This window comes from Cottoperca gobio, chromosome 20 (genome assembly GCF_900634415.1).
Source record: "Cottoperca gobio chromosome 20, fCotGob3.1, whole genome shotgun sequence".
In the NCBI taxonomy this organism is placed as follows: domain Eukaryota; kingdom Metazoa; phylum Chordata; class Actinopteri; order Perciformes; family Bovichtidae; genus Cottoperca; species Cottoperca gobio.
Genome location: NC_041374.1, coordinates 16,576,530 through 16,603,504, shown reverse-complemented (window position 1 = coordinate 16,603,504; position 26,975 = coordinate 16,576,530). Strand labels below are relative to the sequence as shown.

Below are 26,975 nucleotides of genomic sequence, written 5' to 3'. Positions count from 1 at the left end.
ATATATCTAATTATTTTTTTACTCGCAACCACTGGATTGTGCATATTGGATTAACAGATCTATTTCCTATGAGTCTATTTCCTATGACTTTAGATGAAACATGTCTTTAAGATTCTTTAAGATGTATTAGTCTGCTGAGAATTCAGTGCCTTCGATGTAGAGAAAAGTACCAGGAAGGCCAAAAGGGTAAGGCGTTGGACTCAAGTTCCAATGGAAATCTTTTCTCTTCTAATAAAAATATATTGAGACAACAATGTGAACCTGCTAAGCTAGCATGTAGCTCGTCAAGCAAGCTAAATGTTCAATGAGCAAAACCAGTACAAGATTGGTTAAAATTACCCATACCCAGCCATTGAATATATCTAATTATTGTTTTACTTGCAACCACTGGGTTGTGCATGTTGGATTAACAAGTCTATTTCCTATGACTTTAGATGAAACATGTCTTTAAGATTCTTTAAGATGTATTAGTCTGCTGAGAATTTAGCGCCTTCGATGAAGAGAAAAGTACCAGGATGGCCGAGTGGTTAAGGCGTTGGACTCAAGTTCCAATGGACATCAGTCCTCGTGGGTTCAAACCCCACTCCTGGTATAAACATACCATTTAACTATATAAATTCATCCAAATAAAAATATGTTGAGAAAACAATGTGAATCTGCTAAGCTAGCATGTAGCTCGTCAAGCAAGCTAAATGTTCGATGAGGCAAAACCAGTACAAGATTGGTTAAAATTACCCATACCCAGCCATTGAATATATCTAATTATTGTTTTACTTGCAACCACTGGTTTGTGCATGTTGGATTAACAAGTCTATTTCCTATGACTTTAGATGAAACATGTCTTTAAGATTCTTTAAGATGTATTAGTCTACTGAGAATTCAGTGCCTTCGATGTAGAGAAATGTACCAGGAAGGCCGAGAGGGTAAGGTGTTGGACTCAAGTTCCAATGGAAAACTTTTCTCTTCTAATAAAAATATATTGAAACAACAATGTGAACCTGCTAAGCTAGCATGTAGCTCGTCAAGCAAGCTAAATGTTCAATGAGCAAAACCAGTACAAGATTGGTTAAAATGACCCATACCCAGCCATTGAATATATCTAATTATTGTTTTACTTGCAACCACTGGGTTGTGCATGTGACTTTAAATGAAACATGTCTTTAAGATTCTTTAAGATGTATTAGTCTGCTGAGAATTCAGCGCCTTCGTTGAAGAGAAAAGTACCAGGATGGCCGAGTGGTTAAGCGTTGGACTCATGTTCCAATGAACATCAGTCCTCGTGGGTTCAAACCCCACTCCTGGTATAAACATACCATTTAAATATATAAATTCATCCAAATAAAAATATATTGAGAAAACAATGTGAATCTGCTAAGCTAGCATGTAGCTCGTCAAGCAAGCTAAATGTTCAATGAGCAAAACCAGTACAAGATTGGTTAAAATTACCCATACCCAGCCATTGAATATATCTAATTATTGTTTTACTTGCAACCACTGGGTTGTGCATGTTGGATTAACAAGTCTATTTCCTATGACTTTAGATGAAACATGTCTTTAAGATTCTTTAAGATGTATTAGTCTGCTGAGAATTCAGTGCCTTCGATGTAGAGAAATGTACCAGGAAGGCCGAGAGGGTAAGGTGTTGGACTCAAGTTCCAATGGAAAACTTTTCTCTTCTAATAAAAATATATTGAAACAACAATGTGAACCTGCTAAGCTAGCATGTAGCTCGTCAAGCAAGCTAAATGTTCAATGAGCAAAACCAGTACAAGATTGGTTAAAATGACCCATACCCAGCCATTGAATATATCTAATTATTGTTTTACTTGCAACCACTGGGTTGTGCATGTGACTTTAAATGAAACATGTCTTTAAGATTCTTTAAGATGTATTAGTCTGCTGAGAATTCAGCGCCTTCGTTGAAGAGAAAAGTACCAGGATGGCCGAGTGGTTAAGCGTTGGACTCATGTTCCAATGAACATCAGTCCTCGTGGGTTCAAACCCCACTCCTGGTATAAACATACCATTTAAATATATAAATTCATCCAAATAAAAATATATTGAGAAAACAATGTGAATCTGCTAAGCTAGCATGTAGCTCGTCAAGCAAGCTAAATGTTCAACGAGCAAAACCAGTACAAGATTGGTTAAAATTACCCATACCCAGCCATTGAATATATCTAATTATTGTTTTACTTGCAACCACTGGTTTGTGCATGTTGGATTAACAAGTCTATTTCCTATGACTTTAGATGAAACATGTCTTTAAGATTCTTTAAGATGTATTAGTCTACTGAGAATTCAGTGCCTTCGATGTAGAGAAATGTACCAGGAAGGCCGAGAGGGTAAGGTGTTGGACTCAAGTTCCAATGGAAAACTTTTCTCTTCTAATAAAAATATATTGAAACAACAATGTGAACCTGCTAAGCTAGCATGTAGCTCGTCAAGCAAGCTAAATGTTCAATGAGCAAAACCAGTACAAGATTGGTTAAAATGACCCATACCCAGCCATTGAATATATCTAATTATTGTTTTACTTGCAACCACTGGGTTGTGCATGTGACTTTAAATGAAACATGTCTTTAAGATTCTTTAAGATGTATTAGTCTGCTGAGAATTCAGCGCCTTCGTTGAAGAGAAAAGTACCAGGATGGCCGAGTGGTTAAGCGTTGGACTCATGTTCCAATGAACATCAGTCCTCGTGGGTTCAAACCCCACTCCTGGTATAAACATACCATTTAAATATATAAATTCATCCAAATAAAAATATATTGAGAAAACAATGTGAATCTGCTAAGCTAGCATGTAGCTCGTCAAGCAAGCTAAATGTTCAATGAGCAAAACCAGTACAAGATTGGTTAAAATTACCCATACCCAGCCATTGAATATATCTAATTATTGTTTTACTCGCAACCACTGGGTTGTGCATGTTGGATTAACAAGTCTATTTCCTATGACTTTAGATGAAACATGTCTTTAAGATTCTTTAAGATGTATTAGTCTGCTGAGAATTCAGTGCCTTCGATGTAGAGAAAAGTACCAGGAAGGCCGAGAGGGTAAGGTGTTGGACTCAAGTTCCAATGGAAAACTTTTCTCTTCTAATAAAAATATATTGAAACAACAATGTGAACCTGCTAAGCTAGCATGTAGCTCGTCAAGCAAGCTAAATGTTCAATGAGCAAAACCAGTACAAGATTGGTTAAAATTACCCATACCCAGCCATTGAATATATCTAATTATTGTTTTACTTGCAACCACTGGGTTGTGCATGTGACTTTAAATGAAACATGTCTTTAAGATTCTTTAAGATGTATTAGTCTGCTGAGAATTCAGCGCCTTCGTTGAAGAGAAAAGTACCAGGATGGCCGAGTGGTTAAGCGTTGGACTCATGTTCCAATGAACATCAGTCCTCGTGGGTTCAAACCCCACTCCTGGTATAAACATACCATTTAAATATATAAATTCATCCAAATAAAAATATATTGAGAAAACAATGTGAATCTGCTAAGCTAGCATGTAGCTCGTCAAGCAAGCTAAATGTTCAACGAGCAAAACCAGTACAAGATTGGTTAAAATGACCCATACCCAGCCATTGAATATATCTAATTATTGTTTTACTCTGCAACCACTGGGTTGTGCATGTTGGATTAACAAGTCTATTTCCTATGACTTTAGATGAAACATGTCTTTAAGATTCTTTAAGATGTATTAGTCTACTGAGAATTCAGTGCCTTCGATGTAGAGAAATGTACCAGGAAGGCCGAGAGGGTAAGGTGTTGGACTCAAGTTCCAATGGAAATCTTTTCTCTTCTAATAAAAATATATTGAAACAACAATGTGAACCTGCTAAGCTAGCATGTAGCTCGTCAAGCAAGCTAAATGTTCAATGAGCAAAACCAGTACAAGATTGGTTAAAATTACCCATACCCAGCCATTGAATATATCTAATTATTGTTTTACTTGCAACCACTGGGTTGTGCATGTTGGATTAACAAGTCTATTTCCTATGACTTTAGATGAAACATGTCTTTAAGATTCTTTAAGATGTATTAGTCTGCTGAGAATTTAGCGCCTTCGATGAAGAGAAAAGTACCAGGATGGCCGAGTGGTTAAGGCGTTGGACTCAAGTTCCAATGGACATCAGTCCTCGTGGGTTCAAACCCCACTCCTGGTATAAACATACCATTTAAATATATAAATTCATCCAAATAAAAATATATTGAGAAAACAATGTGAATCTGCTAAGCTAGCATGTAGCTCGTCAAGCAAGCTAAATGTTCAACGAGCAAAACCAGTAGAAGATTGGTTAAAATGACCCATACCCAGCCATTGAATATATCTAATTATTGTTTTACTCGCAACCACTGGGTTGTGCATGTTGTATTAACAAGTCTATTTCCTATGACTTTAGATGAAACATGTCTTTAAGATTCTTTAAGATGTATTAGTCTACTGAGAATTCAGTGCCTTCGATGTAGAGAAATGTACCAGGAAGGCCGAGAGGGTAAGGTGTTGGACTCAAGTTCCAATGGAAAACTTTTCTCTTCTAATAAAAATATATTGAAACAACAATGTGAACCTGCTAAGCTAGCATGTAGCTCGTCAAGCAAGCTAAATGTTCAATGAGCAAAACCAGTACAAGATTGGTTAAAATTACCCATACCCAGCCATTGAATATATCTAATTATTGTTTTACTTGCAACCACTGGGTTGTGCATGTGACTTTAAATGAAACATGTCTTTAAGATTCTTTAAGATGTATTAGTCTGCTGAGAATTCAGCGCCTTCGTTGAAGAGAAAAGTACCAGGATGGCCGAGTGGTTAAGCGTTGGACTCATGTTCCAATGAAATCAGTCCTCGTGGGTTCAAACCCCACTCCTGGTATAAACATACCATTTAAATATATAAATTCATCCAAATAAAAATATATTGAGAAAACAATGTGAATCTGCTAAGCTAGCATGTAGCTCGTCAAGCAAGCTAAATGTTCAACTGAGCAAAACCAGTACAAGATTGGTTAAAATGACCCATACCCAGCCATTGAATATATCTAATTATTGTTTTACTCGCAACCACTGGTTGTGCATGTTGGATTAACAAGTCTATTTCCTATGACTTTAGATGAAACATGTCTTTAAGATTCTTTAAGATGTATTAGTCTGCTGAGAATTCAGTGCCTTCGATGTAGAGAAAGTACCAGGAAGGCCGAGAGGGTAAGGCGTTGGACTCAAGTTCCAATGGAAATCTTTTCTCTTCTAATAAAAATATATTGAGACAACAATGTGAACCTGCTAAGCTAGCATGTAGCTCGTCAAGCAAGCTAAATGTTCAATGAGCAAAACCAGTACAAGATTGGTTAAAATTACCCATACCCAGCCATTGAATATATCTAATTATTGTTTTACTTGCAACCACTGGGTTGTGCATGTTGGATTAACAAGTTTATTTCCTATGACTTTAGATGAAACATGTCTTTAAGATTCTTTAAAATGTATTAGTCTGCTGAGAATTTAGCGCCTTCGATGAAGAGAAAACTACCAGGATGGCCGAGTGGTTAAGGCGTTGGACTCAAGTTCCAATGGACATCAGTCCTCGTGGGTTCAAACCCCACTCCTGGTATAAACATACCATTTAAATATATACATTCATCCAAATAAAAATATATTGAGAAAACAATGTGAACCTGCTAAGCTAGCATGTAGCTCGTCAAGCAAGCTAAATGTTCAATGAGCAAAACCAGTACAAGATTGGTTAAAATTACCCATACCCAGCCATTGAATATATCTAATTATTGTTTTACTCGCAACCACTGGATTGTGCATGTTGGATTAACAAGTCTATTTCCTATGACTTTAGATGAAACATGTCTTTAAGATTCTTTAAGATGTATTAGTCTGCTGAGAATTCAGTGCCTTCGATGTAGAGAAAAGTACCAGGAAGGCCGAGAGGGTAAGGCGTTGGACTCAAGTTCCAATGGAAATCTTTTCTCTTCTAATAAAAATATATTGAGACAACAATGTGAACCTGCTAAGCTAGCATGTAGCTCGTCAAGCAAGCTAAATGTTCAATGAGCAAAACCAGTACAAGATTGGTTAAAATTACCCATACCCAGCCATTGAATATATCTAATTATTGTTTTACTTGCAACCACTGGGTTGTGCATGTTGGATTAACAAGTCTATTTCCTATGACTTTAGATGAAACATGTCTTTAAGATTCTTTAAGATGTATTAGTCTGCTGAGAATTTAGCGCCTTCGATGAAGAGAAAAGTACCAGGATGGCCGAGTGGTTAAGGCGTTGGACTCAAGTTCCAATGGACATCAGTCCTCGTGGGTTCAAACCCCACTCCTGGTATAAACATACCATTTAAATATATAAATTCATCCAAATAAAAATATGTTGAGAAAACAATGTGAATCTGCTAAGCTAGCATGTAGCTCGTCAAGCAAGCTAAATGTTCGATGAGCAAAACCAGTACAAGATTGGTTAAAATGACCCATACCCAGCCATTGAATATATCTAATTATTGTTTTACTTGCAACCACTGGTTTGTGCATGTTGGATTAACAAGTCTATTTCCTATGACTTTAGATGAAACATGTCTTTAAGATTCTTTAAGATGTATTAGTCTGCTGAGAATTCAGTGCCTTCGATGTAGAGAAAAGTACCAGGAAGGCCAAGAGGGTAAGGCGTTGGACTCAAGTTCCAATGGAAATCTTTTCTCTTCTAATAAAAATATATTGAGACAACAATGTGAACCTGCTAAGCTAGCATGTAGCTCGTCAAGCAAGCTAAATGTTCAATGAGCAAAACCAGTACAAGATTGGTTAAAATTACCCATACCCAGCCATTGAATATATCTAATTATTGTTTTACTTGCAACCACTGGGTTGTGCATGTTGGATTAACAAGTTTATTTCCTATGACTTTAGATGAAACATGTCTTTAAGATTCTTTAAAATGTATTAGTCTGCTGAGAATTTAGCGCCTTCGATGAAGAGAAAACTACCAGGATGGCCGAGTGGTTAAGGCGTTGGACTCAAGTTCCAATGGACATCAGTCCTCGTGGGTTCAAACCCCACTCCTGGTATAAACATACCATTTAAATATATACATTCATCCAAATAAAAATATATTGAGAAAACAATGTGAACCTGCTAAGCTAGCATGTAGCTCGTCAAGCAAGCTAAATGTTCAATGAGCAAAACCAGTACAAGATTGGTTAAAATTACCCATACCCAGCCATTGAATATATCTAATTATTGTTTTACTCGCAACCACTGGATTGTGCATGTTGGATTAACAGATCTATTTCCTATGAGTCTATTTCCTATGACTTTAGATAAAACATGTCTTTAAGATTCTTTAAGATGTATTAGTCTGCTGAGAATTCAGTGCTTTCGATGTAGAGAAAAGTACCAGGATGGCCGAGTGGTTAAGGCGTTGGACTCAAGTTCCAATGGACATCAGTCCTCGTGGGTTCAAACCCCACTCCTGGTATAAACATACCATTTAAATATATAAATTCATCCAAATAAAAATATGTTGAGAAAACAATGTGAATCTGCTAAGCTAGCATGTAGCTCGTCAAGCAAGCTAAATGTTCGATGAGCAAAACCAGTACAAGATTGGTTAAAATTACCCATACCCAGCCATTGAATATATCTAATTATTGTTTTACTTGCAACCACTGGTTTGTGCATGTTGGATTAACAAGTCTATTTCCTATGACTTTAGATGAAACATGTCTTTAAGATTCTTTAAGATGTATTAGTCTACTGAGAATTCAGTGCCTTCGATGTAGAGAAATGTACCAGGAAGGCCGAGAGGGTAAGGTGTTGGACTCAAGTTCCAATGGAAAACTTTTCTCTTCTAATAAAAATATATTGAAACAACAATGTGAACCTGCTAAGCTAGCATGTAGCTCGTCAAGCAAGCTAAATGTTCAATGAGCAAAACCAGTACAAGATTGGTTAAAATGACCCATACCCAGCCATTGAATATATCTAATTATTGTTTTACTTGCAACCACTGGGTTGTGCATGTGACTTTAAATGAAACATGTCTTTAAGATTCTTTAAGATGTATTAGTCTGCTGAGAATTCAGCGCCTTCGATGAAGAGAAAAGTACCAGGATGTCCGAGTGGTTAAGCGTTGGACTCATGTTCCAATGAACATCAGTCCTCGTGGGTTCAAACCCCACTCCTGGTATAAACATACCATTTAAATATATAAATTCATCCAAATAAAAATATATTGAGAAAACAATGTGTATCTGCTAAGCTAGCATGTAGCTCGTCAAGCAAGCTAAATGTTCAATGAGCAAAACCAGTACAAGATTGGTTAAAATTACCCATACCCAGCCATTGAATATATCTAATTATTGTTTTACTTGCAACCACTGGGTTGTGCATGTTGGATTAACAAGTCTATTTCCTATGACTTTAGATGAAACATGTCTTTAAGATTCTTTAAGATGTATTAGTCTGCTGAGAATTTAGCGCCTTCGATGAAGAGAAAAGTACCAGGATGGCCGAGTGGTTAAGGCGTTGGACTCAAGTTCCAATGGACATCAGTCCTCGTGGGTTCAAACCCCACTCCTGGTATAAACATACCATTTAAATATATAAATTCATCCAAATAAAAATATGTTGAGAAAACAATGTGAACCTGCTAAGCTAGCATGTAGCTCGTCAAGCAAGCTAAATGTTCAATGAGCAAAACCAGTACAAGATTGGTTAAAATTACCCATACCCAGCCATTGAATATATCTAATTATTGTTTTACTTGCAACCACTGGGTTGTGCATGTTGGATTAACAAGTCTATTTCCTATGACTTTAGATGAAACATGTCTTTAAGATTCTTTAAGATGTATTAGTCTGCTGAGAATTTAGCGCCTTCGATGAAGAGAAAAGTACCAGGATGGCCGAGTGGTTAAGGCGTTGGACTCAAGTTCCAATGGACATCAGTCCTCGTGGGTTCAAACCCCACTCCTGGTATAAACATACCATTTAAATATATAAATTCATCCAAATAAAAATATGTTGAGAAAACAATGTGAATCTGCTAAGCTAGCATGTAGCTCGTCAAGCAAGCTAAATGTTCGATGAGCAAAACCAGTACAAGATTGGTTAAAATTACCCATACCCAGCCATTGAATATATCTAATTATTGTTTTACTTGCAACCACTGGTTTGTGCATGTTGGATTAACAAGTCTATTTCCTATGACTTTAGATGAAACATGTCTTTAAGATTCTTTAAGATGTATTAGTCTACTGAGAATTCAGTGCCTTCGATGTAGAGAAATGTACCAGGAAGGCCGAGAGGGTAAGGTGTTGGACTCAAGTTCCAATGGAAAACTTTTCTCTTCTAATAAAAATATATTGAAACAACAATGTGAACCTGCTAAGCTAGCATGTAGCTCGTCAAGCAAGCTAAATGTTCAATGAGCAAAACCAGTACAAGATTGGTTAAAATGACCCATACCCAGCCATTGAATATATCTAATTATTGTTTTACTTGCAACCACTGGGTTGTGCATGTGACTTTAAATGAAACATGTCTTTAAGATTCTTTAAGATGTATTAGTCTGCTGAGAATTCAGCGCCTTCGATGAAGAGAAAAGTACCAGGATGGCCGAGTGGTTAAGCGTTGGACTCATGTTCCAATGAACATCAGTCCTCGTGGGTTCAAACCCCACTCCTGGTATAAACATACCATTTAAATATATAAATTCATCCAAATAAAAATATATTGAGAAAACAATGTGTAATCTGCTAAGCTAGCATGTAGCTCGTCAAGCAAGCTAAATGTTCAACGAGCAAAACCAGTAAAAGATTGGTTAAAATGACCCATACCCAGCCATTGAATATATCTAATTATTGTTTTACTCGCAACCACTGGGTTGTGCATGTTGGATTAACAAGTCTATTTCCTATGACTTTAGATGAAACATGTCTTTAAGATTCTTTAAGATGTATTAGTCTGCTGAGAATTCAGTGCCTTCGATGTAGAGAAAAGTACCAGGAAGGCCAAGAGGGTAAGGCGTTGGACTCAAGTTCCAATGGAAATCTTTTCTCTTCTAATAAAAATATATTGAGACAACAATGTGAACCTGCTAAGCTAGCATGTAGCTCGTCAAGCAAGCTAAATGTTCAATGAGCAAAACCAGTACAAGATTGGTTAAAATTACCCATACCCAGCCATTGAATATATCTAATTATTGTTTTACTTGCAACCACTGGGTTGTGCATGTTGGATTAACAAGTCTATTTCCTATGACTTTAGATGAAACATGTCTTTAAGATTCTTTAAAATGTATTAGTCTGCTGAGAATTTAGCGCCTTCGATGAAGAGAAAACTACCAGGATGGCCGAGTGGTTAAGGCGTTGGACTCAAGTTCCAATGGACATCAGTCCTCGTGGGTTCAAACCCCACTCCTGGTATAAACATACCATTTAAATATATACATTCATCCAAATAAAAATATATTGAGAAAACAATGTGAACCTGCTAAGCTAGCATGTAGCTCGTCAAGCAAGCTAAATGTTCAATGAGCAAAACCAGTACAAGATTGGTTAAAATTACCCATACCCAGCCATTGAATATATCTAATTATTGTTTTACTCGCAACCACTGGATTGTGCATGTTGGATTAACAGATCTATTTCCTATGAGTCTATTTCCTATGACTTAGATAAACATGTCTTTAAGATTCTTTAAGATGTATTAGTCTGCTGAGAATTCAGTGCTTTCGATGTAGAGAAAAGTACCAGGAAGGCCGAGAGGGTAAGGCGTTGGACTCAAGTTCCAATGGAAATCTTTTCTCTTCTAATAAAAATATATTGAGACAACAATGTGAACCTGCTAAGCTAGCATGTAGCTCGTCAAGCAAGCTAAATGTTCAATGAGCAAAATAAGTACAAGATTGGTTAAAATTACCCATACCCAGCCATTGAATATATCTAATTATTGTTTTACTTGCAACCACTGGGTTGTGCATGTTGGATTAACAAGTCTATTTCCTATGACTTTAGATGAAACATGTCTTTAAGATTCTTTAAGATGTATTAGTCTGCTGAGAATTTAGCGCCTTCGATGAAGAGAAAAGTACCAGGATGGCCGAGTGGTTAAGGCGTTGGACTCAAGTTCCAATGGACATCAGTCCTCGTGGGTTCAAACCCCACTCCTGGTATAAACATACCATTTAAATATATAAATTCATCCAAATAAAAATATGTTGAGAAAACAATGTGAATCTGCTAAGCTAGCATGTAGCTCGTCAAGCAAGCTAAATGTTCAATGAGCAAAACCAGTACAAGATTGGTTAAAATGACCCATACCCAGCCATTGAATATATCTAATTATTGTTTTACTTGCAACCACTGGGTTGTGCATGTTGGATTAACAAGTCTATTTCCTATGACTTTAGATGAAACATGTCTTTAAGATTCTTTAAGATGTATTAGTCTGCTGAGAATTTAGCGCCTTCGATGAAGAGAAAAGTACCAGGATGGCCGAGTGGTTAAGGCGTTGGACTCAAGTTCCAATGGACATCAGTCCTCGTGGGTTCAAACCCCACTCCTGGTATAAACATACCATTTAAATATATAAATTCATCCAAATAAAAATATGTTGAGAAAACAATGTGAATCTGCTAAGCTAGCATGTAGCTCGTCAAGCAAGCTAAATGTTCGATGAGCAAAACCAGTACAAGATTGGTTAAAATTACCCATACCCAGCCATTGAATATATCTAATTATTGTTTTACTCGCAACCACTGGGTTGTGCATGTTGTATTAACAAGTCTATTTCCTATGACTTTAGATGAAACATGTCTTTAAGATTCTTTAAGATGTATTAGTCTGCTGAGAATTTAGCGCCTTCGATGAAGAGAAAAGTACCAGGATGGCCGAGTGGTTAAGGCGTTGGACTCAAGTTCCAATGGACATCAGTCCTCGTGGGTTCAAACCCCACTCCTGGTATAAACATACCATTTAAATATATAAATTCATCCAAATAAAAATATGTTGAGAAAACAATGTGAATCTGCTAAGCTAGCATGTAGCTCGTCAAGCAAGCTAAATGTTCGATGAGCAAAACCAGTACAAGATTGGTTAAAATGACCCATACCCAGCCATTGAATATATCTAATTATTGTTTTACTTGCAACCACTGGGTTGTGCATGTTGGATTAACAAGTCTATTTCCTATGACTTTAGATGAAACATGTCTTTAAGATTCTTTAAGATGTATTAGTCTGCTGAGAATTTAGCGCCTTCGATGAAGAGAAAAGTACCAGGATGGCCGAGTGGTTAAGGCGTTGGACTCAAGTTCCAATGGACATCAGTCCTCGTGGGTTCAAACCCCACTCCTGGTATAAACATACCATTTAAATATATAAATTCATCCAAATAAAAATATGTTGAGAAAACAATGTGAATCTGCTAAGCTAGCATGTAGCTCGTCAAGCAAGCTAAATGTTCGATGAGCAAAACCAGTACAAGATTGGTTAAAATTACCCATACCCAGCCATTGAATATATCTAATTATTGTTTTACTCGCAACCACTGGGTTGTGCATGTTGTATTAACAAGTCTATTTCCTATGACTTTAGATGAAACATGTCTTTAAGATTCTTTAAGATGTATTAGTCTACTGAGAATTCAGTGCCTTCGATGTAGAGAAATGTACCAGGAAGGCCGAGAGGGTAAGGTGTTGGACTCAAGTTCCAATGGAAAACTTTTCTCTTCTAATAAAAATATATTGAAACAACAATGTGAACCTGCTAAGCTAGCATGTAGCTCGTCAAGCAAGCTAAATGTTCAATGAGCAAAACCAGTACAAGATTGGTTAAAATTACCCATACCCAGCCATTGAATATATCTAATTATTGTTTTACTTGCAACCACTGGGTTGTGCATTTTGGATTAACAAGTCTATTTCCGATGACTTCAGATGAAACATGTCTTTAAGATTCTTTAAGATGTATTAGTCTGCTGAGAATTCAGTGCCTTCGATGTAGAGAAAAGTACCAGGAAGGCCAAGAGGGTAAGGCGTTGGACTCAAGTTCCAATGGAAATCTTTTCTCTTCTAATAAAAATATATTGAGACAACAATGTGAACCTGCTAAGCTAGCATGTAGCTCGTCAAGCAAGCTAAATGTTCAACGAGCAAAACCAGTAAAAGATTGGTTAAAATGACCCATACCCAGCCATTGAATATATCTAATTATTGTTTTACTCGCAACCACTGGGTTGTGCATGTTGGATTAACAAGTCTATTTCCTATGACTTTAGATGAAACATGTCTTTAAGATTCTTTAAGATGTTTTAGTCTGCTGAGAATTTAGCGCCTTCGATGAAGAGAAAAGTACCAGGATGGCCGAGTGGTTAAGGCGTTGGACTCAAGTTCCAATGGAAATCTTTTCTCTTCTAATAAAAATACATACCATTTAAATATATAAATTCATCCAAATAAAAATATATTGAGACAACAATGTGAACCTGCTAAGCTAGCATGTAGCTCGTCAAGCAAAGTAAATGTTCGATGAGCAAAACCAGTACAAGATTGGTTAAAATTACCCATACCCAGCCATTGAATATATCTAATTATTGTTTTACTCGCAACCACTGGATTGTGCATGTTGGATTAACAGATCTATTTCCTATGAGTCTATTTCCTATGACTTTAGATGAAACATGTCTTTAAGATTCTTTAAGATGTATTAGTCTGCTGAGAATTCAGTGCCTTCGATGTAGAGAAAAGTACCAGGAAGGCCGAGAGGGTAAGGCGTTGGACTCAAGTTCCAATGGAAATCTTTTCTCTTCTAATAAAAATACATACCATTTAAATATATAAATTCATCCAAATAAAAATATATTGAGACAACAATGTGAACCTGCTAAGCTAGCATGTAGCTCGTCAAGCAAGCTAAATGTTCAATGAGCAAAACCAGTACAAGATTGGTTAAAATTACCCATACCCAGCCATTGAATATATCTAATTATTGTTTTACTTGCAACCACTGGGTTGTGCATGTTGGATTAACAAGTCTATTTCCTATGACTTTAGATGAAACATGTCTTTAAGATTCTTTAAGATGTTTTAGTCTGCTGAGAATTTAGCGCCTTCGATGAAGAGAAAAGTACCAGGATGGCCGAGTGGTTAAGGCGTTGGACTCAAGTTCCAATGGACATCAGTCCTCGTGGGTTCAAACCCCACTCCTGGTATAAACATACCATTTAAATATATAAATTCATCCAAATAAAAGTATGTTGAGAAAACAATGTGAATCTGCTAAGCTAGCATGTAGCTCGTCAAGCAAGCTAAATGTTCGATGTGCAAAACCAGTACTAGATTGGTTAAAATTACCCATACCCAGCCATTGAATATATCTAATTATTTGTTTACTCGCAACCACTGGATTGTGCATGTTGGATTAACAGATCTATTTCCTATGAGTCTATTTCCTATGACTTTAGATGAAACATGTCTTTAAGATTCTTTAAGATGTATTAGTCTGCTGAGAATTCAGTGCCTTCGATGTAGAGAAAAGTACCAGGAAGGCCGAAAGGGTAAGGTGTTGGACTCAAGTTCCAATGGAAATCTTTTCTCTTCTAATAAAAATATATTGAGACAACAATGTGAACCTGCTAAGCTAGCATGTAGCTCGTCAAGCAAGCTAAATATTCAATGAGCAAAACCAGTATAAGATTGGTTAAAATTACCCATACCCAGCCATTGAATATATCTAATTATTGTTTTACTTGCAACCACTGGGTTGTGCATTTTGGATTAACAAGTCTATTTCCGATGACTTCAGATGAAACATGTCTTTAAGATTCTTTAAGATGTATTAGTCTGCTGAGAATTCAGTGCCTTCGATGTAGAGAGAAGTACCAGGAAGGCCGAGAGGGTAAGGCGTTGGACTCAAGTTCCAATGGACATCAGTCCTCGTGGGTTCAAACCCCACTCCTTGTATAAACATACCATTTAAATATATAAATTCCTCCAAATAAAAATATGTTGAGAAAACAATGTGAATCTGCTAAGCTAGCATGTAGCTCGTCAAGCAAGCTAAATGTTCGATGAGCAAAACCAGTATAAGATTAGTTAAAATTACCCATACCCAGCCATTGAATATATCTAATTATTTGTTTACTCGCAACCACTGGATTGTGCATGTTGGATTAACAGATCTATTTCCTATGAGTCTATTTCCTATGACTTTAGATGAAACATGTCTTTAAGATTCTTTAAGATGTATTAGTCTGCTGAGAATTCAGTGCCTTCGAGGTAGAGAAAAGTACCAGGAAGGCCGAGTGGTTAAGCGTTGGACTCAAGTTCCAATGGACATCAGTCTTCGTGGGTTAAAACCCCACTCCTGCTATAAACATACCATTTAAATATATAAATTCATCCAAATAAAAATATATTGAGAAAACAATGTGAATCTGCTAAGCTAGCATGTAGCTCGTCAAGCAAGCTAAATGTTCGATGAGCAAAACCTATACAAGATTGGTTAAAATTACCCATACCCAGCCATTGAATATATCTAATTATTGTTTTACTCGCAACCACTGGATTGTGCATGTTGGATTAACAGATCTATTTCCTATGAGTCTATTTCCTATGACTTTAGATGAAACATGTCTTTAAGATTCTTTAAGATGTATTAGTCTGCTGAGAATTCAGTGCCTTCGATGTAGAGAAAAGTACCAGGAAGGCCGAAAGGGTAAGGCGTTGGACTCAAGTTCCAATGGACATCAGTCCTCGTGGGGTCAAACCCCACTCCTGGTATAAACATACCATTTAAATATATAAATTCATCCAAATAAAAATATATTGAGAAAACAACTTGAATCTGCTAAGCTAGCATGTAGCTCGTCAAGCAAGCTAAATGTTCGATGAGCAAAACCAGTACAAGATTGGTTAAAATTACCCATACCCAGCCATTGAATATATCTAATTATTGTTTTACTCGCAACCACTGGATTGTGCATGTTGGACTAACAGATCTATTTCCTATGAGTCCATGTTTCTCTTATGAGAAACATGTCTTTTAGATTCTTTAAGATGTATTAGTCTGCTGAGAATTCAGTGCCTTCGATGTAGAGAAAAGTACCAGGAAGGCCGAGAGGGTAAGGCGTTGGACTCAAGTTCCAATGGACAACAGTCCTCGTGGGTTCAAACCCCACTCCTGGTATAAACATACCATTTAAATAGATTAAATTAATCCAAATAAAAATATATTGAGAAAACAATGTGAATCTGCTAAGCTAGCATGTAGCTCGTCAAGCAAGCTAAATGTTCAATGAGCAAAACCAGTACAAGATTGGTTAAAATGACCCATACCCAGCCATTGAATATATCTAATTATTGTTTTACTTGCAACCACTGGGTTGTGCATGTTGGATTAACAAGTCTATTTCCTATGACTTTAGATGAAACATGTCTTTAAGATTCTTTAAGATGTATTAGTCTGCTGAGAATTCAGCGCCTTCGATGAAGAGAAAAGTACCAGGATGGCCGAGTGGTTAAGGCGTTGTACTCAAGTTCCAATGGACATCAGTCCTTGTGGGTTCAAACCCCACTCCTGGTATAAACATACCATTTAAATATATAAATTCATCCAAATAAAAATATATTGAGAAAACAATGTGAATCTGCTAAGCTAGCATGTAGCTCGTCAAGCAAGCTAAATGTTCGATGAGCAAAACCAGTACCAGATTGGTTAAAATTACCCATACCCAGCCATTGAATATATCTAATTATTGTTTTACTCGCAACCACTGGATTGTGCATGTTGGATTAACAGATCTATTTCCTATGAGTCTATTTCCTATGACTTTAGATGAAACATGTCTTTAAGATTCTTTAAGGTGTATTAGTCTGCTGAGAATTCAGCGCCTTCGCCATTACCCATACTCGAACCCAGCCATTTGATCACAGACTGTGTGATGAACACACTCTTTGTTTTAACCATGAGAACATCTTACCTTGGGTCCTGGGGGTCCTTTTTCTCCTAATAAGCCTGGTTCCCCTATGTTTCCCTGTGCAGAATTAGCTACTGTCAGTATTGACAGCAGATTAAAAAAGCCACAACACTGACTCAACTGCTTCTTTAAAGACTTACCCTTTCACTTTTGAGACCAGGCTCCCCTCTCATTCCTGCTGGGCCAACTTCACCCTGTCCAGCCAAGAGAATACAGTGAGTAAGAGCATGCTATTAAAGTATGAAACTCATTTGCTTGAATTAATAAATGGTATCAAACATTTCAAAAGTCCATTATAAAGTCCATAGAGCATTTTCATTTGTTGACCAAAATCCAAGAGGGAAATCTCTCCATAACCAAAGGTCATCTTACGTTTGGTGACTATATTCAAATCATGAACTTTGAACAGGGCACAACCTAGAGATCTTGTTATGACCTGAGAGATTTAGTAGATATATGAGATAAGCAACCCACTTTTAAAGTTCACCGGTTTCATAAAAATATAAATCTCGATATCATCAGCATACCAAAAGACACAGCCAAATAATGTGCTTAAAAGGGAGAATAAGACAAATCCAAGGAACTCAAATGGATCAGAGGAGCACAATCAGACCCTTTGTCAGTAATGGAGACAAAAAAATACCCACGCACATCCTCAGATCATATAGTAAAATATTACGGTCTATGGGAGAAGTTCGGAGAAGCTATGGAGAAGGACTTTCGGTCGGCACCAAGGTGCTTCTGGAAAACCGAAAGAACGAGATTGTGGGTACAAGCGGTTAAAATGGGTTTTCTCAGACGGGTGGCTGGCATCTCCCTTAGAGATAGTGTGAGAAGTTCAGCCATCCGTGAGAGACTCGGAGTAGAGCCGCTGCTCCTTTGCTTTGAAAGGAGTCAGTTGAGCTGGTTCGGGTATCTAGTAAGGATGCTACCTGGGCGCCTCCCTAGGGAGGTGTTCCAGGCGCGTCCAGCTGGGAGGAGACCCCGGGGAAGACCCAGGACTCGGTGGAGAGATTATATCTCCTCACTGGCCTGGGAATGCCTCAGGATCCCCCAGTCAAAGCTGGCGGATGTGGCCCGGAGCAGGGAAGTTTGGGGTTTCTTACTTGAGCTGCTGCCCCCGTGACCCGACCCCGGATAAGCGGTAGACGATGGATGGTATTAAAAGCTGTGTTTGAATCAAGAACAACTAGAATGCATTTTTGCCATGGTCAGACTGCCACATGATGTAACTTGTGACACTATGCAGAGCTGTCTGTGTGTTGTAACTTTAAGATAAAACAAACAATTCCAATTGTTGGTTGCATACAACTTTTTCTAGACTTCAGAAATGAATGTCAATTTAAAGATGGACCCGTAGTTCTGGGATTGAGCAAGACAAAGATCAGACTGGACTGGAGTTAACTTGAGTTTAATTAAAAGGATATTGTAATGTATTCCCCTCTTTTGTGCAGCAGCAGTGCAGTAAAAGCCACATTTTTGTACTTGCATTATGGCGATTTCAATGTGTAATGAAATATTTTTTTACCTTCATCCCTGGTAATCCAAGAGGGCCAGATTCCCCAGGTTTCCCATCTTTACCCTGGTGACAGAGACAACATAAACAGATGTTATCATATGCACACAACATGTATCCTAATGTCTGGCTACAACAGTATGAAGTGGTGAAAAGAAAGTAATGAAAATAAATGGTTAGTACTTACAGGCTTACCATCAGGTCCTGGTGGTCCTTCCCTCCCTTTCTCCCCTCGGAAACCCTGTAACATTAAAACACCCCATCATGACACACAGAAACATATAATTTTGGCGTAATACATTGTACTGCTACATAGTAATATAAAATATGTTAAATAGAATAAAATACATAGCAAAATAAAATAGTAACCATGGTAAAACAGTAAATCTATTAATTATCATCGAGCCATCATCATGTTACCACGCTAATGTTATCATTTAGCTCACAGCACTGCTGTGACTCTTGTGAGTAGACTCACTCAATATAGCATTATGCTACAAAGTTCAGATGGAGCCTATTCTCATGTTGTTGATGAGCAACAGAGCAAACAAGTGGATTTTTATCGATAAGCTGGCTTATTCATTCAAAACCAAACTAATTTGTAGAAGATGATATTGAGTATTAGAAGTCTACCCCCTTTTTGTGTTGCATATTTGAGCAGCTCTCCAAAAATGACACTTGGAATTTCAAAAAAACTCCCTGAGTAAACAGATAATACTGCTCATTAGGAGTGAGTCACTACAACTAGAAGTAATTAGAGGTCATTTTAATAGAGGACAGTTGAGGTTTGGAAATGTATATTTTAGGTATAATGCACTAATTCCATATCAAATACACACAAGTTAGTTTTCTAGTTTCCAATTTGCTTGTTGTCATCTCTCCTCCCTTTCCATATACAGTAGGATATACCACTTTGGAACAGTGTGTACATAACTACCAGCCTGTGTAACAACCTACAACATAATTACATTATATACATACATTATACTGTAGTGTTGATTGCAATTGGAGCAGATGTATTAATGCAACAAAAAACGCACATGTGAAGAAATGTGTGCAAGCAGTACATTCTACATTTGTCTATTTGTAGATGCAAGTTTGTTTTTGAAATCCTAAAATAATTACAAAAAATAATTATTTCTGGGGTTATATTACGATTGATCACACACACACACACACACACACACACACACACACACACACACACACACACGTCACACATCAGTACAGTCCGTTACATCATAGTGGAGCAATCGGGTGTTGTAGAGCAATTGTAGATTGGTACTTAAAGGCCCTGGTGTTAAAACCACTAGAGGGGCAAAAGAGTAGTCATAAATGAAATGTCCTTTGAGTCTCATGGGAACGAAGCAATGTGTGTGTGTGTGTGTGCGTGCGCTCATGTTACCATGCGTCCTGGCAGGCCTGGCTGCCCATGTGGTCCAACGACACAGTTGCAGTCTTCTTCCTTATCTGTGGATGTTCGATTCAGGGGACACTAAGGAAACAATACAAAACACACCCAAAGCTTCCTCATTAGCTAGATAAAACACATTTATATAGGTGATACCACCAGTGTCAGGTTTAGGAATTTAAAAATGTCATTTTTACATTAAGGTTTTGTTACTGTTTGAATAAAAAGGCTTTTGTCAGGCATCCCGGTAGCTCAACCAATAGCACAGGTGTCACATATACAAAGGCTGAGTCCTTGCCACAGTGGCCATTTGCTGAATGTCTTTCCCATTCTCTCTTTCCCCCTTTCACAATCTGCACTTCACTATCATAAAGGCATGAAAATATGCCTTTTGTCTAAAAGGTCAAACTTCAGTCCATATAGAAGACTTAGGTGTGATATCATTACTTTTGCACTACATCATTTTAAGCAGTACTTTTAAAGTGTGATAAAAACAGGATGGAAACTGTACTTACCCTTTCATCATCCTGTGTAGAAAAAGAGAGAGAGGACAAGAGAAAAATAATGGTTATCATCATTGTCGCCTCATACATGCAGCCATATACATGTAGTAAAGAAATATCACGCTGCATAAGAGATTACAGTAGATACAGGCAACAGGGGAGATCTTACCACAGAGTAAATCTCACAAGCGGTTTCTCTCTCACTCTGATGAGGATCACAGTACAGACGCAGCTTCTGAATCTCCACCTTAATAAAAAGACAATGTTAAATGGAAATGTGGTGAGGAAAATCTGGGGAAAGATAATAGAAGATAAATTAAATTATTAAATGTGTGTCAAGACCTCAAAAAATAGTAAAACTAAGAAGTTTGAAAAATAAAATGGTGAGCTACAGAAATAATAGATTAAAATGAAATATGTTTTCATTTATTTTACTAACTGACTGGTGGTAAAGTTATAGTCTGCTAACCTTTTATATCAATTTGTCAGTTTCTGGGCTCCATACATGCCATTGCCTTGTTGTGACAATTCATGTTAAGTTAACAATGAAGAATACAAAAAAACAAAGAGAATACAAAAAAAGTAAAATATATAAGATTATCTAAAAGAAAAGAAAAGGTATCACTGTATGTCCTGCATAAAAGTATAACATAAATATATCCGTTTATTAATTTACTTATTTACTTTTTAAAATGTGCTATATTCTTCAATGTATGCATATTTATGCTTTGTACATATAACAGTTTTCAAGTGTCAGAACAAAAGCATGTTTGGAACAAAACAATCATTATTTGTGGCTGTTATCACTCTACATTTTAATCTGTTTCTCAACTCAACTAATATGTATATATGCACCTGGTTTAAAATAATATTTTAAAAAACAGATTTAATTTTCTCTCAATTGTGGTGTCATTACTCACAGGCACAGTGATGTCTGTTCCTTGCCTCTTTGCCACCTGTGTATTCCCATTGATGTAAATGGGTTCCACTGGTTCCAGCGTTATTTCCTGGATCGGTTGATCGTCAAGGAAACTGGTGACCTGGCGTGGTCTCACCAGGACTTTGAGCTGATGCCACTTTCCATCATACAGATTCTGAGAGAAGGCACAAATATGAATACATAAATACTTTTGTATTTCAAGATGATCTCAAATACAAACATACATTTACTGAGATTTTGTTCATTTATGAGTTTGAAACATATTTGTTCAAGCAAAGTTGGATCTGAAAACAATTATTAACTTGTCAAACCTTCTTTCATTTAGTTGGCAGATTTATGTCTGCATGTCTTTCATCTAATCTAATTTAGTCAGTTCCCTTAATGCTCCACAAATAGTTATGACAAGGAAGTTATTAAGAACAAGAACTTCTTCTTTTTTCCATCACAATGTTTTTTCTTAAATGCGTCAACCATCCAAAGGGAAGGAGAGAAACAGAGCAGCTATTGTTTCATTGGGAGTGGGCTACAGTCACCATTTCCAAATGAGAAATCACAGGCTTCTACCTTATGCCACATCAAACCACATCAAATCAAACATGTGCAAACACAAATTGAACATAATTAAAACCCTCTACACTGAAGTCTAGGTGTGTTAGGATGGAGGGTCGTGGGTGTCTTTTGGAAAAAACAACCTGGCGTGTCCACCGGGACGTATTATTACCTTGTGCTGCCATGGAAACAGGGACATGTGCTGCAAGAGCTACACATCCACCAACTAGTTTCCACTGGGGACTTTGGTTGAGAGTAGGAAACGTTTTCTTTGAGCCTCCTGCCGGCTTCCATCACATTACATCGTCACCGCTTCAGCTGTGTATTGAACTGAACAGGGGATGATGCTTAAATAATTGCTAGGTTGGCTCTCTGCAGGCCATCCCAGTCAGGTTCATTCACAGAAACCAACATAAAGGGAAGCCCGAGATTGGATGAGACAGAGTACACTTTAATAGCACAATATGCTCTTTCAGGGGCAGGAAAATAACGGTAATGGACATTTATGTTTTCCTCATATTCATATACTTTATGAATCAACTTTCTTACTTTTCTGAAGATATTAAAAAGCCTGGTTATACTGTCTCAACTAATGTATTAGTAATTTATTAGGTTTCTGACAAGTTACTCGATAATAGCTAACATATAATAATAAGCTTTAATAATAATAAGCTTTATTTGTATAGCACCTTTCATACAAGAATTGCAGCCCAAAGTGCTTCACAGCAAAAACATAAAGATTTGTACAAAATTAGACAGAACAACTGTTCTGTCTTCAAGAATAAACAATGGGGAAGTCGATGTACAAACTGTTACACAGCGGTACAATAATCACAGTGTTGATGTAAATGAGTGTGAAATAGCATTAAAAATAGTATGAAATAGCAGAATAAAAATGGTATAAAATAGCATTGGAAATCATGCCAAGTTTCCCTATCCGTCCCGGGAAAACTATCAGAGCCATATTTTGAAAGCATGAAATCAAGAATGGGCCCCTGTGGCCTTTCAACTGGTTTACCCTCTTTGACTTTTTACATTTCAACCGATAGCTAATCGGGCCTACTCTGTAGGACTTTTTCTTTATCTTCCGGGTCGCCGGCGGGTATTCTATTCTTAAACTAATATCTTCCGGGTCGCCGGCGGGTAATTATTTTATACTAATCTCCTCCGGGTCGCCACCGGGTATTCTACATTTATTTCAATGCTTGCTTTAGTATAACATGATAATCTTACTGTGGGACGACTAATCGTCTGTTTTAGCGTAATCCACCCGTATTATTCGCTTTACTTACTTTTGCCTCTATAAAAGTCTCTCTGTCAACTAAAACAACACCAGTTGATTTACTGGGCCTGTCACTCAGGACTTCCTTGTATTTAATTTACCAGTATGTGTTCATAAAACCCAAGTTCATATAGACGAGAGTGTTTGCATGAAGAAAAGTGGAGTAAAGAAGCAACATTAAAAAGTATGTTTGTTTTTTTTACAATACTATAAAATATTGTAAAATATTGTACAGAGCTGAACATAAAGCGATGCAAAAGCCAAACTGATGAAGCCTTTGTAGCTGTGTTCAGAAGCAAACATGGAGTAATTTTTCTCGAACTAAATAGGATTTACCAGCTGAGAGATATCATGGGATTTTCACAATTAGTCTTATTGGGAACAGAGCATTAGTACTTGGAAATCAAAGGCCAGCAAAAAGTCATATTGATCTAGCATGGAAATGAGACTTAATCTGTATACCAACCTGAAAGCCGGCTTTAAAGGTGACTCTCTGCCACTTTCCTGTTCTACTGGTGGTGGTGAATATGACAGTTTTGTCCTTCCCACTTAGTGTCACTGCAGCCTGGATCTCCTCATCCTTAGACACCACCCTCCAAAGGTCAAAGGTCAATTTGCTAGAAGAACCCTTTAGACGCAGGGTGGCTACGAACACATAGGATGGAGGGAGGCCCTCTGGGAAAATATCCCTAGTGCAAGGATGAAGACAAACAACTAATTAAAAAACAATAGTTGATACAATTAAATGCATGTTTAATGCATGTTTTAAGACCTTCATTGCACTCTTTAGATAACATTCTACCTGGTATTCTCAGTAATATCTGTGGAAGCAGTCAGAGAGTAGGCTGCCTTGGAAATCAGAGAGCCAGGGATCTTGTTGGCCTTCTTCTCAATATTCATGCCCAGCATTAGCTCAAAGCCTTTCTCATCCCGAGATACCACCGGGATTCGTGTTGGACACACAGACTCTAGACAGAAAAGTGTCAGAGAGACAAATAGAAATGTAAATGTCATAACTGTGTTATTTAGTAGTTTATTGATTTGTTCACAATTTAATATATTTTTTGTTGTTGAATTTTAAAAAGAGCATGCATGTTTCACTGTTTCAATTTCCTATCTAGTTTGGCATTTAGGCAGCTGCCAGATTTGGAGCCGGCAGAGACACGAGAGGGTGGAGCTAAGTATGACCGCAGGGTGCACAAGCTGTATAAGTGTTACATAAAAACACTTCCGGACCCAGCGGACCTTTGCAACTCTATACCACAGCCAGGAGATTTGAGAAAATGCTAGATGAACATGCCAAGAAGATAGATCATTTATTTATCCCAACCTTCACAGAGTTTTTGCTCCATGGAGTCTCGAATACTGTCCATGGTGGTGTAATCTTCAGCATACAAGACATAGTCGGATGATGGTCTGTTGGCTATGGATATCAACTCCGAGGTGGTGATCTCACTGCCAACTCCAACAGCGAATACTGTAATGCCCTGTGCTCGTGCCTCCATACTGGCATCCACCTAAAGAAACACAGGCTGTCTGGTGAAAATGAACCCCTCATGTTAAAGAGGCTTGATTCTGGAAGAACAGTAATCAAACAAAAATATAATAAAAAATATTAAAGCCAACAGTTTTCACATAAATGCCATAGTGTGGATACCCCATGCCAGATAGTGTTTCCTCTTTGAGGTTCTATGGATGGGGGAGGTGCTGTCATTCTTTTTTTGACACTGTGATACATCTAAAGCCCCTTGACTCTGCCTCTATGATTTAGGGCCACCCAAATGCACTTTACTTGGTTTCACTCAAGCACTTGAACACGGCAAAGTGACATTTACCACGTCATCTTGAGATTTGCCATCAGTAACCACAACAGCGATGCGGTTCTTGACCTGGCTGGCTCTTTGGGAAGAGGGGAAGACGTGGTCCACGGCAAACTTGATGGCCCTGCCAGTCTGCAAGACAGTCAGAAAACAGTGATGACCTGGTGGAGTGAGTAAAAAAAATGCCATAATACTGTGAGGGAGCATTCTTCCAGCCACTGACAGCTGCATCATACCAGAGCACAAATTAAATTACACAAAAACACATAAAAAAGCTTTTTAAAATCTCCATGGGAAAAAGAAATCCTATAAATCTCTGTGCTTGTGGTGTTGCTGTGTGGTCATGTTGCTGCAGATGCACCTGTGGTGGCTGAATGTTGTCACTCTTGGACCTGTATAAACTACACTTATGCAGGTCCAAGTGTGGCAACATTCTGTTCTCCAGAACCTGCTTCATTTTATTAGTTTCTTGTTGTTGGATGGATTACTGGAAGTAGTAAAGATTTTTACAGTAGCCTACATTTTAGGTCTGTTTCATTCCTCTGCGTGCGGGTGTGAGTCATTAGTGCGGCAACCATGTCATGTATGAAATACTAGATAAATAAAAATATGTTATGATATAAATAATCAGATGAATTGTGTAAAATTAAAATATAAAGAAATTATTTTACTCATTCATTTATTTTATTTTATAAAAATCTGGAAGAAAATGTTTAAAAAATCATTTTATGTTAAAATGCCCGTCTTTAAGGCTCTTTTTATTTCACATTGCCATTTTTCTTAATTGCACTAAAATGTCATGTCAAGTGTTATGTCTTAATGCAAAATTTCATAATGTCACACTTTCATGACAGTGGTGTTATCACAACTTCTCACCATTCAGAAGTTTACCAAGGCTACTCATGCTACCTACCTACTTAGAGTTAGTTTTAGCAGTGTTAGTGTAGCTAGCTCCTATTGGCTAGAACGACCACAGTCTTTCTTGATGGGGCCCTATTTTCGTGGTGGCAAAAGGAGCACCCCACAGTTTGGAATGGTTTTATTCTCATGGGTGCAAATTAGGACTGATAGAGTTGTAAAGAGAAAACATGCTGTCCTGCCTGTGTGTTTCCTCCCAGGTAGGTGATGCTCTGTATGGCCTCGATGAGCTCCGCTCCACCCTGGTGTATCCCCAGAGGAATCTCTAGACGAGGAGTGTCGCTGTACTGGACCACAGCTACCTACAGCAGATACAAAAGAAACTATTGTAAGTGTAGTGCAGATTTCCCGAAGCTCTGTGGCACTTGGAATGGGCCAAAATGCTGGAATAATATGATTTTTTTTATCAAAGCTTGCAACACACACAGAAAGACAGTGATGATAGTAATGAGGCTGGCCATGAACAAACTCTACAAGTTTGATGGGAAATTGCTGCTCTCAGAAACTCAATTCATGCACAGCACAAACAGTATAAAGTGGTTTAAATTACCTGTGTGTAGAGGGAACTGATGTCAAATTGGCTGGAGATGTTATTAAGCCACTGCTTGGCCGTTTCAAAGTCGGTGAAGCCCACACTCCATGAGCCATCAACAATATAGACCAGGTCATTTACAGCTGTACTGCAGCCTACACACACAGATACATGCATACACACACAGTAATCAATAAAACTAAATCTTAAAAATACAAACATTACATTTAAGACTCAAGAGTTCAGTATGTAATGCTTCTATAATTTAAAATATACAAATATATCATCCCAAATTAACTGAGACTGGTATGTTAGTGTTGCTGCTTGCTTTTGTTTTCACGATGAAGCACTTTGTCATTTCCCTACCTGCTCGGACATCATCCTCCTCTGCAGCCTCCAGGGGGGTCAGTAGCAATATTGCACTCCATAATGACCACAGCAACATGGCTCCGTAAAAGAGCAGTCAACCTCAGTCCAGTCCAACCTAGCTAACCTAGTGTTG

The 26,975-nt window shown here is 37.6% G+C and overlaps 1 protein-coding gene and 16 non-coding genes across 17 annotated transcripts in view; 16 read left to right on the top strand and 1 right to left on the bottom strand.

The window, feature by feature from the left end:
- The window catches only part of LOC115025740 (collagen alpha-1(XXI) chain), a 78,175-nt gene extending 51,257 nt beyond the window's left edge, over nucleotides 1-26,918 (bottom strand). The window contains exons 1-15 of the mRNA XM_029458196.1: nucleotides 26,840-26,918; nucleotides 26,492-26,628; nucleotides 26,124-26,243; nucleotides 25,039-25,155; nucleotides 24,534-24,720; nucleotides 24,006-24,171; nucleotides 23,670-23,892; nucleotides 21,353-21,526; nucleotides 20,602-20,679; nucleotides 20,445-20,456; nucleotides 19,924-20,013; nucleotides 18,706-18,759; nucleotides 18,531-18,584; nucleotides 17,143-17,196; nucleotides 17,006-17,059 (exon numbers count right to left, since the gene is read on the bottom strand). Of these exons, the coding sequence (XP_029314056.1) occupies nucleotides 17,006-17,059; nucleotides 17,143-17,196; nucleotides 18,531-18,584; nucleotides 18,706-18,759; nucleotides 19,924-20,013; nucleotides 20,445-20,456; nucleotides 20,602-20,679; nucleotides 21,353-21,526; nucleotides 23,670-23,892; nucleotides 24,006-24,171; nucleotides 24,534-24,720; nucleotides 25,039-25,155; nucleotides 26,124-26,243; nucleotides 26,492-26,628; nucleotides 26,840-26,918 (1,599 nt within the window). The remainder of the gene's footprint in view (nucleotides 1-17,005; nucleotides 17,060-17,142; nucleotides 17,197-18,530; nucleotides 18,585-18,705; nucleotides 18,760-19,923; nucleotides 20,014-20,444; nucleotides 20,457-20,601; nucleotides 20,680-21,352; nucleotides 21,527-23,669; nucleotides 23,893-24,005; nucleotides 24,172-24,533; nucleotides 24,721-25,038; nucleotides 25,156-26,123; nucleotides 26,244-26,491; nucleotides 26,629-26,839) is intronic.
- On the top strand, nucleotides 510-592 carry trnal-caa (transfer RNA leucine (anticodon CAA)). Its single transcript has one exon. It is a non-coding gene; the product is annotated as a tRNA-Leu (tRNA).
- On the top strand, nucleotides 4,092-4,174 carry trnal-caa (transfer RNA leucine (anticodon CAA)). The gene has a single exon. It is a non-coding gene; the product is annotated as a tRNA-Leu (tRNA).
- On the top strand, nucleotides 5,537-5,619 carry trnal-caa (transfer RNA leucine (anticodon CAA)). The gene has a single exon. It is a non-coding gene; the product is annotated as a tRNA-Leu (tRNA).
- trnal-caa (transfer RNA leucine (anticodon CAA)) lies at nucleotides 6,273-6,355 on the top strand. Its single transcript has one exon. It is a non-coding gene; the product is annotated as a tRNA-Leu (tRNA).
- Nucleotides 7,009-7,091, top strand: trnal-caa (transfer RNA leucine (anticodon CAA)). Its single transcript has one exon. It is a non-coding gene; the product is annotated as a tRNA-Leu (tRNA).
- On the top strand, nucleotides 7,419-7,501 carry trnal-caa (transfer RNA leucine (anticodon CAA)). Its single transcript has one exon. It is a non-coding gene; the product is annotated as a tRNA-Leu (tRNA).
- trnal-caa (transfer RNA leucine (anticodon CAA)) lies at nucleotides 8,525-8,607 on the top strand. The gene has a single exon. It is a non-coding gene; the product is annotated as a tRNA-Leu (tRNA).
- On the top strand, nucleotides 8,920-9,002 carry trnal-caa (transfer RNA leucine (anticodon CAA)). The gene has a single exon. It is a non-coding gene; the product is annotated as a tRNA-Leu (tRNA).
- trnal-caa (transfer RNA leucine (anticodon CAA)) lies at nucleotides 10,368-10,450 on the top strand. The gene has a single exon. It is a non-coding gene; the product is annotated as a tRNA-Leu (tRNA).
- trnal-caa (transfer RNA leucine (anticodon CAA)) lies at nucleotides 11,117-11,199 on the top strand. The gene has a single exon. It is a non-coding gene; the product is annotated as a tRNA-Leu (tRNA).
- Nucleotides 11,512-11,594, top strand: trnal-caa (transfer RNA leucine (anticodon CAA)). Its single transcript has one exon. It is a non-coding gene; the product is annotated as a tRNA-Leu (tRNA).
- Nucleotides 11,907-11,989, top strand: trnal-caa (transfer RNA leucine (anticodon CAA)). Its single transcript has one exon. It is a non-coding gene; the product is annotated as a tRNA-Leu (tRNA).
- On the top strand, nucleotides 12,302-12,384 carry trnal-caa (transfer RNA leucine (anticodon CAA)). The gene has a single exon. It is a non-coding gene; the product is annotated as a tRNA-Leu (tRNA).
- Nucleotides 14,154-14,236, top strand: trnal-caa (transfer RNA leucine (anticodon CAA)). The gene has a single exon. It is a non-coding gene; the product is annotated as a tRNA-Leu (tRNA).
- Nucleotides 16,130-16,212, top strand: trnal-caa (transfer RNA leucine (anticodon CAA)). Its single transcript has one exon. It is a non-coding gene; the product is annotated as a tRNA-Leu (tRNA).
- trnal-caa (transfer RNA leucine (anticodon CAA)) lies at nucleotides 16,526-16,608 on the top strand. Its single transcript has one exon. It is a non-coding gene; the product is annotated as a tRNA-Leu (tRNA).
- Nucleotides 26,919-26,975: the final 57 nt, after the last annotated feature.